General features: G+C 41.7%; 1 protein-coding gene across 2 annotated transcripts in view; it reads left to right on the top strand.

Moving 5' to 3' along the window:
• The window catches only part of crybg1a (crystallin beta-gamma domain containing 1a), a 327,674-nt gene that overhangs the window by 253,301 nt on the left and 60,765 nt on the right, over positions 1-13,608 (top strand). For both annotated transcript variants that reach the window (XM_039747873.1, XM_039747874.1), the window contains 2 exons: positions 4,576-4,611; positions 4,707-4,825. In XM_039747873.1, the coding sequence (XP_039603807.1) occupies positions 4,576-4,611; positions 4,707-4,825 (155 nt within the window). The remainder of the gene's footprint in view (positions 1-4,575; positions 4,612-4,706; positions 4,826-13,608) is intronic.

Raw genomic sequence — 13,608 nt, forward strand, 5'->3', positions numbered from 1 at the left:
TAGGTGTCTGGAATTGTATAGGGTAAATAATATATCTTTATTTAGAATACATACATTGCATGTGTGTGTTCCGTGTCTACAGTGATCTGTGTAAATGTAGGATGACAGGAAAAGTGAGGCAAGAAATGTTAAACATATAACTAAAACAGAATTTTTTTTATGTTTTAGTTTTAAGAGCCAATTTTTGAAAGTTTCTGTAGACACATTTGCAAAAAGGCTCTGATAAGAGGTGTGAAGGAATTTAAGGTGGCCCGGCATTACAAATATTTTTGTAGGCTCCAGGGATTCTAGTGTTATGTAATATCAGCACAAAAACTATGCATCGGGAGCTTCATGACCTGTGTTTCCACGGCCTTGCAGCTACACACAAGCCTAAGACCATCATGCGCAATGCCAAATTGCCATACACACACATATACTGCAAAATTTTGTAAAAAAATTTTTGAAAAAAGTGTAGGCTGTTATAGCCAAAAAGGGCTATACCTGGTTTTGGAATGGGATGTCCAACAAGCTCATATATGTATGTGGTCTGATGTCCACTTACTTTTAGCCATATTTTGTATTTCATATTTTTCAAGGCATTTTAAAAGGAAATTCAATCTTTACAGTTTGTAAATTAAATAAATACCCAATTATTAGGCATACTATGAAGCATGGAACCACACAGGGGCCACACAGCACGTGTTCAGTCTCTTCCTGTGCATTCTCTGTGCAGAGATATACACACACAGGCATGCGCGAGTCATACACACACACACACACACACAGGCGCGCACAGTCCGTGCGTGTGTGTGTCTTCTGGAGAAGTGCGCATGCGCGGGGCCACACAGCACGTGTTCAATCTCTTCCTGTGCATTCCCTCTGCAGAGAGAGACAGACACACACACACAGGCGTGCACGAGTCACGCACACACACAGGCACGCGTGACAGACACACACACACGAGACAAACAGGCACGTGTGACAGACAGACAGACAGACACAGGCAATAGACACACAGACCCAGAGGCGTGCGCTTAAGAGACACACACAAAGGCGCGCAAGAGAGAGACACACACACACACACACAGGCACGCGCGTGCATTGTTGCAATGTTACTTTTCTTGGTTGTTTATTAAATTACAGATTTTTCAAATGTTAATTTTTTCCCCTGTGCTTAAAACTCATTAAAAAAAGAGTTTTTAGCGAGCGGGTCATAAGGCTATAGCGCAAACTCTTGCAGTGTTAGTTTTCCCTGTTGTTCAAGGTTTTCTTAGTGTTAGTCAATGTTTTTACATTTAGTTTACTATTACGCTGTGCTTTCTATGGTATAGTTAACTATATTTATGCTTAAAAACTTAAAAAAATATATATTTACATACAGTTCATACAGTCTGGAACGGATTATGGTCGTGAACCGAGGTTCCACTGTATTACTGTCAGACAAAATTACAGGCATTTCACGGAAATACAAACCAGTATTACTGAGAGAGAAAATTAAAGGCACACAATACAGTGACACATATTACAGCCACATACAAGGTCCCTTGACATTTAATATAGACTGTTCATACAAATGTTTATGCACTACTGTTCTAGCGCCCGTTATTTTAACGGGCTTAATGTCTAGTATATATATATTTATACAGTGCATCCAGAAAGTTTTCACAGCGCATCACTTTTTCCACATTTTGTTATGTAACAGCCTAATTCCAAAATGCCATCCATCCATTTTCTAACCCGCTGAATCCGAATACAGGGTCACGGGGGTCTGCTGAGGCCAATCCCAGCCAACACAGGGCACAAGGCAGGAACCAATCCTGGGCAGGGTGCCAACCCACCGCAGGACACACACACCCACACATCAAGCACACACTAGGGCCAATTTAGAATCGCTAATTCCAAAATGGATTAATTAAATTTTTTTCCTCAGAATTCTGCACACAACTCCCCATAATGATAACATGAAAAAAGTTTACTTTTGCAAATTTATTAAAAATAAAAACACTGAGAAATCACATGTGCATAAGTATTCACAGCCTTTGCTCAATACTTTGTCTATGCACCTTTGGCAGCAATTACAGCCTCAAGTCTTTTTGAATATGATGCCACAAGCTTGGCCAGTTTCGCACATTCCTCTTTGCAGCACCTCTCAAGCTCCATCAGGTTGGATGGGAAGCGTCGGTGCACAGCCATTTTAAGATCTCTCCAGAGATGTTCAATCGGATTCAAGTCTGGGCTCTGGCTTGGCCACTCAAGGACATTTACAGAGTTGTCCTGAAGTCACTCCTTTGATATCTTGGCTGTGTTCTTAGGGTCGTTGTCCTGCTGACAGATGAACCGTTGCCCCAGTCTGAGGTCAAGAGTGCTCTGGAGCAGGTTTTCATCCAGGATGTTTCTGTAAATTGCTGCAGTCATCTTTCCCTTTATCCTGACTAGTCTCCCAGTTCCTGCCGCTGAAAAACATCACCACAGCATGATGCTGCCACCACCATGCTTCACTGTAGGGATGGCATTGGCCTGGTGATGAGCGGGGCCTGGTTTCCTCCAAATGTGACACCTGGCATTCACACCAAAGAGTTCAATCTTTGTCTCATCAGACCAGAGAATTTTGTTTCTCATGGTCTGAGAGTCCTTCAGGTGCCTTTTGGCAAACTCCAGGCAGGCTGCCATGTGCCTTTTACTAAGGAGTGGCTTCCCTCTGGCCACTCTACCATACAGGCCTGATTGGTGGATTGCTGCAGAGATGGTTGTCCTTCTGGAAGGTTCTCCTCTCTCCACAGAGGACCTCTGGAGCTCTGACAGAGTGACCATTGGGTTCTTGGTCACCTCCCTGACTAAGGCCTTTCTCCCTCGATCACTCAGTTTAGATGGCCAGCCAGCTCTAGGAAGAATCCTGGTGGTTTCGAACTTCTTCCACTTACGGATAATGGAGGCCACTATGCTCATTGGGACCTTCAAAGCAGGAGAAATGTTTCTGTAACCTTTCCCAGATTTGTGCCTCGAGACAATCCTGTCTCGGAGGTCTACAGACAATTCCTTTGACTTCATGCTTGGTTTGTGCTCTGACATGAACTGTCAACTGTGGGACCTTATATAGACAGGTGTGTGCCTTTCCAAATCATGTCCAATCAACTGAATTTACCATAAGTGGACTCCAGTTAAGCTGCAGAAACATCTCAAGGATGATCAGGGGAAACAGGATGTACCTGAGCTCAATTTTGAGCTTCATGGCAAAGGCTGTGATACTTATGTACATGTGCTTTCTCAATTTTTTTATTTTTAATACATTTGCAAAAACCTCAAGCAAACTTTTTCCACGTTGTCATTATGGAGTGTTGTGTGTAGAATTCTGAGGAAAAAATGAATTTAATCAATTTTGGAATAAGGCTGTAACATAACAAAATGTGGAAAAAGTGATGTGCTGTGAATACTTTCCGGATGCACTGTGTGTGTATATATATATATGTATATATAGTAATGAGAGCCTTTTGGTGGCTGGGCATTTATGTCCATTTATTCATAATCAACTACAACATAAAGCTCCCAAATGAATTAATATCTCTTTGGTTTATCAGAATGAATGCTCAGTTTTGCACTTTGAAAGAGGGATTGTGTTATATTCTGGCTGTGAGCATTTATTATGCATATTCCAAATTTTCTAGTTATGGATTTGACTTCATAAAAATAAATATTAATGGCTTTACATATTAGCATATTTCCTCCATGGTAAATAAAAAAGATTTGGCAGTTTTCAGTGCCACTTAAATGTTACAGTTTAGCATCCCATACTCTCTTTTCTGCATTGATATATTTTGTTTGCTTTTTAACAAAAAAAAAATCATAACCATCTGGATTACAATGATGAACTGAAAAACCTGTACTGCTGGTTGTTGTACAACAGGAACACAAGGTTGCATGTTGGCCATCTTGGAAATAAATCTGCTTTACTTAACATTCTGTTTACAAGGGTGTACTAGAATTTCAAGCATACTCCCCTGCAATGCTTTCCTGCTTCACATCAGGTTCTGTTAGTTATTGAAAGTATTTTTTTTCTCACCCTTGTAAGTTAAGTTCATTAATATATGCTGATGTCACATACTCCACTTTGAGTCATAACAAGGTTTGGGGCAGTCACCCGTATATTTGGTATCCTGGCTGCGAAGTTGCAAAAGTATAAACAGCACTGATGTGCACAAAACCAAATCCAAACAGAACTTAGGGAAAAGGTGGAGGCTTTTAAAGGGGAAGACAGGAAGTGAGGTCAAAGGGGTCCGGCTCATAAGGGTCTTCAACCATAAGCTTGAGCCCGAACGCGACATCATAGGGGCCAGAACCGGCAAGGTTTTCTTCCATAGGCTCGGACCCGGAAGTGACGTCAATAGGGCCAGGTGGGATCTCCCGTGAATGGTCTACAGGCAAGGGAGAAAAAGAGTCGGTGCACTCTGCCACATCCTGGTCTGATTTGGAAATTGCCCTCACTCAAGCCCTTTTTCTGCCTTCCATCTGCACGTGTGTGACAGCTGAATATATCAAGCTTTATTTTATAATCTTATATTTTCTGAATTAAATCACATTTTTTCCATTTATTTATAGAATGTGGGTCCTAGAGTACAAAAGAGACCTGGAAAGGTAAGTCTTTCCTGATTTAATGTTTAGGAAGTTTGTTTCAAAAAACAAAACCAAAAAGCAAAAACAGCAAAAAACCTCCTGCTACTTTTTAACAGGTTATAATATATGATGGTCCGCAATTCAATGGAAAAGAAATAATGATAACTCAAGATATTGAAGATGCAACATCACTTAAATTGTCTCCAATAATTTCTGTAAAAGTAGTAAGGGGATGGTAAGTAGGATCAACCAGTATTATCATAATAAACCAAATATTTTAATACTATGTATTTTATTTTGTTTATTGATTTGCACTATGTTTCCAAATACAGAAGTCATGTTTGTAGAGAAAGTCTATCAAGGTATGGATAACTTTGTTGGTGTACTTATTTAGGCTGATTCCTGCAATGCAAAGTTTCTGGGTGCTTTAATTTTCACATTCAAAGAAAAAATGATACTAAATTACATATCAATTTTTATCTCACTAGTTCACTGCTCATGCAGTATAGTGTCCTTCGAGCAACTCCTGGCGGCAAGCGGTGACCCGTGGTCCATAGTCACTAGGGCCACAGCTGTCGCTCGTGTGCAGGAGGATGGTTCGCTGCCCGCCCACTATGCCGCTGCAGCTACTGGTCCTGACTGGACGCAGGCTGGATGAGGCAGAGGGCGGTGTTTCACTGCCCGCCCAGCACACATGGCTGGTAATGCTGCAAGCAGTGACTCGGTTGTGGCTGAATGGAGGCAATTGAGGGTTAACGGGGCCGCGGTGGTAGCATTGTAGTGTGCCTCGGATGGCTGCTTGTTGAATTGGGGTTGGGTGATTCACTACCCGCCTTTGGCCGCACTGTGTTCTTTCTCGGTGGGCGGACACTGCAGGCAGCATACTGTAGTGGAGGTTACTGTGTGGTGGGCGAGTGATGAACCCCCCCCCTCGCCGCCCCAGTCATTCTCAATAGTAAGCCTGCTTGTACTGTTATACACATAGCAGGAAGTTGTCTCTTTTCAGTACATCAGACGTATTGATGGGTGCTGTTTTGTTACGGGAAAATGGTTCCAGGGATATGAACATAAGTAGGCAAAGAATCAGAGAGAAGAGGTCCAATACTTCTATTTTATTTACTTAATCAATTATAATAATCAAACACATCTAATGCAATATAATGCAGACATACAAAAGCAAAACAATACTTACAAACATATGAAAAGGCACAGAGCCATCATCCCAGACCAGTAGACTGAGGGGGCCCGCTTGTCAGTCTTGTCAGAGGATCAACTTATTATTTGCCCTTCCAATTTACCGGGCGGTGCGCGCTGTCCCCACGGTTGAGCCTCCAAAGAAACTGAGGGCGGAACCTTCCCTTATATACTAATTGAGCGTCCTTGCCCAAAGCGGCTTACGTGTAAGCAGTGTATACAGAAGTGATTAGTTTCAGCACACACACCTTTCCACGGACGCGGTGTTGTTTTGCACTTGGTCCTGATGATGACGACACCTGGTACCAGGAGGCACACAAAAATAAGAATTGCGTAGTGAAGCCCCTTGAAGTGAAAAACAAGTCAGCATGACCCTCTGGCCATATTCCCAGTACTTTTCCTTCTTGAAGCTGGTTTTTGCGCTGAGTGACCAACGCCCATCTGCTCTCTTGATCCCCCCCCCCTCTCTTTAGAAAAATCCTTCCATTACAGGTGCCTTCCTGCTGTGATAGCATGTATAGCGCTGTGCAGAAGAGCTTATCTTAACCTTTTGTCTTCACCCTTGAAGAATATCTCTGAAACACAAATCTGACGCAAATGCTGGTGATACAGTAAAGAAGAGAAAAACCATCACCATTGAAAATAAAGTAGAAATAATAAAAAGGTCAGAGAGGGGTGAAACTCCATCATTCATTGGCAGAGCATTTGGTTACAGTCGGTCAACAATAGCATTTAATAAAATAATGTACCTGTTCCGACTTACATACAGTCAACATAAGTACACAGCTATAGTCCCTATCATATAACATAACCTAGGGAACTGCCTATATATATATATATATATATATATATATATATATATATATATATATATATATATATATATATATATATATATATAAAATATACCCTGGCTGCAAAAGGTTGAAATTTTAGCAGAGTTGTTCACTAGGTAGAGTCTAAAAGAGAACTGATCATAGGTAAGCAAATTGGCAGCTTTGAAGGCCCTTAAAGGAAGTGACGTCATCTTTGAGGCCATAACTGGAAGTGATGTTTTCTAGGCCGGAAGTGACATCATCATTGGCCCCAGGGCCGGAAGTGGTGTCATTATAGGCAGCGGACAACCGGAATTGACATCTTCAAAGGCTCCGGAACCTGGTGGAATTTCACAACAATGGTTTGCAAGGAACTGAGAAACACAGTCAAGCGCACCCCTGTCACACCCTGGTCTGATGTGGTATTACAGTACTCAGGCCCTTTAGCTGCCTCATACTTGCACCTGTGTGACTATTGTCGCAGGTGGCTGGGTGTGGTCACCAATCAGCCACCTACTTAAGGAGCCGCCGCCCTGTAATCAAGGCTGGAGTCGGGTGAGGAGGAAGACAAGGTCGAGGCAGAGGAGGTGAGGAGAGGCCCGTGTGTGTGAAGAAAGTGGCTATTGAAAGCCTAGACTTTGGAGTGGCTATTGAGAGCCTAGACTTTGGGGGGTTTGGTGGCGGTGCACTTGACTTTGTATATAATTGTGTAAATAAACGTGGGTAATGGAGCAAATGGTGTCCGCCTGTGTGTGTCTGGGCCGCTATCTTTCACACTATATATATATATATATATATATATATATATATATATATATATATATATATATATATATATATATATATATATATAAAATATATGAAGACAGCTGTCCACCACAGAACAAAATGTTCTCGCCAGTGGTTTAAAGTTCAATCACAAAGATGCATCTGACATGAACTTCCTAGGCTCTGTAGAACACATCATACACCAGCAGACAATGCACAAAATATAAAGTATGTCATGGCCAGCCAGTTACATGCAAGACCACCTTTATCAGAGTCAACAACACCCTAAAAAAGCTCCAGAATAACAATTGCTCACAGGATTATTACAAAATGAAATCCAATGTGAACTGCCCTGAATTCTATGGCCTCACAAAAATCCAAAAAATCCCTCTAAAATTCAGACCTGTTGTCAGCCTAAAAAGTGTTAATAATGCTGAGATGGCATTGCATTGTCTGAAATATATATCCATCGCTGAGGATGAGATCATGGTATCATTTGATATTGTGTCGCTGTACACCATGATTTCAATTCATCTAGCCACAGAATCTGTACAAACAAAGCTAAACAATGGCCCCACCATAACATGAATGAAGCTGACCATGAATGATATAATGCATCTTGTTTCACTTTGCCAGAAAATGCACTTTCATTTTAATGGTAAATACTACAGACTAAAAGAAGTCATGTCAATGGGGTCTCCATTATCAGGACTCTTAGCTGAACTGGTAATGTAGTGACTTGAAAATGTGGCTCTAACTCAGTGTACACCTAAACTTTGGATACATACCTGCCAGATAATACTAAGAGCACAAAACAAATATTTTGTCCTAATTGGGGCTCATTAGGTGTATGCACCAATGCTTCCCTTATGGGTAAAGTAAAACGTTCTCTCTTTTATATCCTAGAAAAGAAAAAAAAATCCCTAGCAGTTCATTCTGAGGTTATACATAAATCTTAATTTATGTCATACTGGAATGTCCTAAAACATGAAATAAACAGCCATTTGCATTCCTAAGGAATACACCCTGTATTTGCACCCACTTAGAATCAATTTAAACATTCTTATAGTCCATAAAGATCTTACATTCTTCAGGGGTCTTCTGATAGTAGCAGAGGTCAGCCCTTCTTCATAAAGGAATACAAATTAAGGGTTTAAGTTTTTTCTTTCTCAGTTCCCCCCGTTTGCACATAAATATGTGCACATGTGAATGATCAGACCCAATCATCGGGAATAATATCATCATATTCAGAAGAGGGAGAAAGTTCCGAAAGCAAAGGGTTGTAATCAGGGTTTTGGGAACTGTCAGCATAAAGAAAATAGGCTTTTGTGAGAGAGGTGTCAATAAGCCTCTGAAGAAGGCCACGAATACAGGGGATGAGGCAGCAACCACAAATAACCATGATTGCAAGGGAAATGAGGACAGTGGTGAAAATAGTTTTACACCATCCGGCCCAAATTCCGAACCACCGTTCAAATAGTTCATCAAGGGGATTGGAGATACCAGAATTTTCTGCAAGTTCTACAGAAAGGGCAGTAAGACCAGCAAGTGCACGAGATACTGAGCCATCAGGAAGGACAGTGGTAGGGAAGGTTAAAGAGGTAGGGGTGACAGAATCGGGTGTTCGTGCTGTGACTCGAATAACAAATTTCCCAAGAGGATCTTTCCCAGAGACATCTGCCCCTAATATGTAAATACCCCCATCATAAGGTGACGGATCCTTTAAAGTGATAATTAATGGGTTACAATTATCATGTAAACATGTTCTGCTAGTATGTCCCTTAATGATAGAGAACTTTGTCTTGAGATCATGTTGCTGAGCCTTCCAGGGCTGATAACCCCAGTCATAGGTACCTGTATTGGCAAATACCCACTGCCATTTTTCACAATTACTACCATAATGAGTGGAGTCAGTAGTCACACACACATATTTTTCAGCCTTAGTCCATTGTTCATGGCTGCCGGTTCCACAAGGAGCAACAGTACAAAAGTCAATCTGGAGTGAGGTAGTCTTCCCTACTTGGAAAGTTAGTGTGGGAAGGTCCCCATAAGTTCGCTGTCTCATGTTCAAGGGGACAAAAGAAGTTATTAATAATAGAACTAAGAATGCCATTCTTTGCAATGTGAGATGTGGATCCAGGCAGGAAGTCCTTCGACTTTAACAGCGTGAGGTGTAGATAATAGCACCTGGAATGGTCCCCTCCAGCGAGGTTGATGCCAATGTTTCCTTCGGGTGTCTCTGACCAGTATCCAGGTTCCAAGGGGGATCTTGAACTCCATTGGCGGGGACCGGTCCGCCAAGCCTTGTTAACTTGTTCGTGGACTTCCTTCAGGGAGGCTCGGAGACCTGCAAGACTAGAGAGAAGATCATTGTCCGCAGTATGCAGAGTAACATTTCCGATAACCGGGCATCCAGTTACAATTTTAAATGGCGACAGTCCCAACTGCCGATGTGTCCTTCCTCTCAACCCCATCAAGGCCAGGGATAGAGCATCTGGCCAGGTTAAGTTTGTCTGCTCACAGATTTTTTCCAATTTTGATTTTAGGGTACCATTGCACCTTTCTACAATACCTCCACTTTGAGGATGGTATTTGCAGTAATGATGCACATTTATCTAGAGCCAAGTAGTCAGCTCATTTATTACAGAATTCACAAAGTGGGTTCCGTTATCGGTATGCAGTTTCTGTGATATTCCCCATCTTGGAATGATTTCTTTTATTAAAGCTTTAGCCACAGTTTTTGCATCTGCATGCTTAGAGAAAACTTCCACCCATCGGGAGAACACATCGACAATTACCAAGCAATAACGGTAGCCTTTAGACGGTGTTAACTCAATGAAATCCATTTGGAGGTGTTCAAAGGGACCCATTGGGTTAGAGTGACGGCGGGCTTACCTGAGTACCTTTACCTACATTAAACCTTTGGCATAGTGCACATCGTCAGCAGAATTGTTCAGCATATGTAGAAACCCTGTGGTTTCCCAATGCGCTCGACATCCTGAGTCATAGTGTCTTTCCTGCATGATCCAGGCCGTGTGATTTTGCCATTCCTGGAAAAGAAGCTTTTGGGAGGAAAGGTTTATTAGTTTGCTTATGGGTCCAGACCCCAGCAGAGAGGGATCCTTCTTGGGACCACTTTATCCTTTCTGTCAGTGGTAGCGCTCTGTAAAGAAATAATTTGATTATCAGAGTCTTTGTCATCTTTCTGTTGGAATAAAGACTGGTGTGTTATTACAGGCGGCCTGTTTAGCAAATGGTCAGCCAGTTCATTTCCTTGGCTGACTGGGTTTTGTTTCCCAGTAATGGGCTTGCCATTTAAGTATTCCCAGTTTTGATGGTTCTGTTATAGCTTTAGAAGGGATTCCACTAATTTCTGGTGTTGTATGGGCTTACCAGTACTGGTTTTGAATCCCTTAATTTCCATAATGCCCCATGATCATGGAAGTCTCCAAAGGCAGATCTGGAATCTGTGTAAATGGTTATGACTTTTCTTTCAGACAACTGGCAAGCTCGAGTGAGAGCTATTAGCTCAGCTGCTTGTGCACTTAAACTAGAAGAAATTCAGTTTGCTTCAAGTAAGTGGTCTTCCTTGACCACTGCATAACTGGTGGAGAGTGTTCTGTCGTCCAATCCCAAGGAACAGCCATCCTCATAAAGAATTTCTCCTGTTTCTAGTAGAGTTTCCTGGAGGTCCGGACTAGGTTTTAGGACCTTTGTTATCTCATCCTGGCAGTTATTTGGTTCCCCCTCTCCCTCAGTGGGAAGTAAGGTAGCTGGATTTAGAGTTGAGCATCTTGCAATAGTGACATTTGACAGGGTACAGAGCACATTTTAATAGTGTATTGCCCTTACAGTAGTGAGGTAGTTCACCATGTTTCCCTCACTTGTTCATGCACTCTCTGTAAGGCACTACGCAAACCTGCAAGCCTTTTCCTACATTAAATCTTCGCCATAATGTAGACCTCTTACAGAACTGATCAGCAAAGTTAGAAAAACCCCGGGCGTGACAGTATTGTTGCACCTGTGCCATCATTGCATCTTCTGGAAGGGTGGGCCAAACCATGCGCAGCCTTTGCAATTCCTAGAAAGAAAGCTTTTGGGAAAAAGGATGTTTAGTTAATGGATGGATCTAAATTCCTTTCAGAGCTTTATCTGATCCCTCTTTCTGCAACGTTTTATCTCCTTTTCCGTTGCTACAGTTTGTAGAGATAATATACTCATCCTTGTGTGACTCTTGTTCCTCCTTCTGTAATAGAAATAAAGAAGTTAGTGGTGAAGTAGGATCCTGGGTGGCTTTCTTTGCCCACATGTCTGCTTGCATTTTCCCTACTCACTGGATTCGTTTTCCCCTTGTGAGCTTCACACTTCACTATCGCAAGCGCACCTGTCAAATGAGATGTTTTTGTCTGTACTAAGATGGAATGTACAGCATGTGGTACCTTAACAGTTAATAAACTCATGAGAACAACATCTGAGCATGCTAATATGGCCTCTGTTATTGCAGCAGCTGCTTTTAAACAGGCGGGATTGTAGCGCCACTGGATCCAGTTTTATTTGTTAATTATTTATTTTATTTTTTAGAATAGTATGTGACCGGTCATTGTCTATTTCCTTGTTGTTGAGTTAATACTGCAGTCATACACCCCTTTCTCGTCCACAAACAGAGTGAAAGACGAGACTACCGTAGTCCAGAACTCTTAAGCAGGCGCAGACATCAAAATTTAGTTTATATCAGTTAAAGCCTTCTCAGCCTGCTCCATTCATGAAATTTTATCAGTCAAAACCAAATTAGAAAGGTCGCTAATTCTTGGAGTGGCTGTGCTTTTCAGCAAAAAAAATCTTTTTAACCCATTGCCGGCAATATCAATATCATAACATTCCAAGAACAGACATAACTTGCCGTCTTGCAGACTGTGCACATTCCCTGAAGTCAAATCATGACTCAGGTATTTCATTTTCTTTCAACCCGTTGCAACTTTTTCCGGAACACTTTGTGCCCGATTTCCGCTAGAAAGACCAACAAAGCCTTTGTGTCTTCTTCTGCATTATTCCTGAGCCTCAGAACATAAAAGCAACTCATCTACATATTACACCAGACACCACCCCCTTTGGCCAATAACCTTTCAACTTTTTATCTTTTCTAGTTCTTGTCCATACACACACGAACACGCGCACACACACACGCACACAGAGCCTCTGTATATCCCTGCGGCATCACAGCTCAGGTCCAATGCTTCCCTTTAAAAGTGAATGCGAACCAGAACTGAGACTCAGGGTGTACAGTAATTGAAAAGAAAGCATTCACAAGATCAGTAACAGAAAACCACATAGCAGTGGCGGGACAGTACAGAGAATAGTGGAAGGTTTGAGACTATAGGAGTCCTAGGGTGTATAGCAGCATTGACTCGGAGGTCCTGAATGAATCGTCATGAATCATATGCTTTCTAACTGGAAGAATAGGAGAATATTGGATCAGAATAATGGCACCCGCTTAACTAAATCAGCATAAACAATTGTAATACCAGTCCAGCCTCAAACGAAATAAGATATTGTGCACAATGTAAACGGAAGGATGTCTTTGGGAAAATGACCAAGGGTTCAGCATGAACTATTCAGACAAAATATTATTTCCCTTGTACCCAGAGAGATGAGTGGAGCAAATCTAACTAAAAAATTTTAAGGGTAAACAGCATGGGTTTAGGTGGAGAAGTGAAAGGTAAATGACAGAACGGATCGGGTTACAGGTACAACTAGTTCTACTGCTATTTTCTTAACAGATCTATCTAGGTGAACTAAATGTTAGGTCCCACATACTCCCAATCCTCCCCTTCTGGACATGCTATTACCAATTGTCTCACATTATGCCACTGAAAACGAGAGGATTTAGCAATGAGGATATGTGGTAAAACCACTCCAGAAGAAAGCGATTGTTGTAAAAGAGAAATACTGCTCCAGCCAGTTTTGCTGAGATATAACAGTTCGTTAGGCAAATAGTCTTTTTTTTTCTGAAAACAGCAGCTGAAAAGTCCAAGTCAAACTTCATCATAATACAGTCCAAAAATCATGCAATACAGTAAAATGATTTTGAATACTGTAATCCAAGAGGAACCCAGGACAGCAGAGATTTTTTGCTGTTTTGAGTCAAACATGAACAATCAAGGCAGCATACAAGCATGTAATGGTGGTGGTCAGTGCAAGGGCGTGTGCTGTTCTGATGCAACCTTCACTCTCTTATTTGTAA

The sequence above is a fragment of the Polypterus senegalus genome, chromosome 3 (assembly GCF_016835505.1).
Source record: "Polypterus senegalus isolate Bchr_013 chromosome 3, ASM1683550v1, whole genome shotgun sequence".
Taxonomy (NCBI): domain Eukaryota; kingdom Metazoa; phylum Chordata; class Cladistia; order Polypteriformes; family Polypteridae; genus Polypterus; species Polypterus senegalus.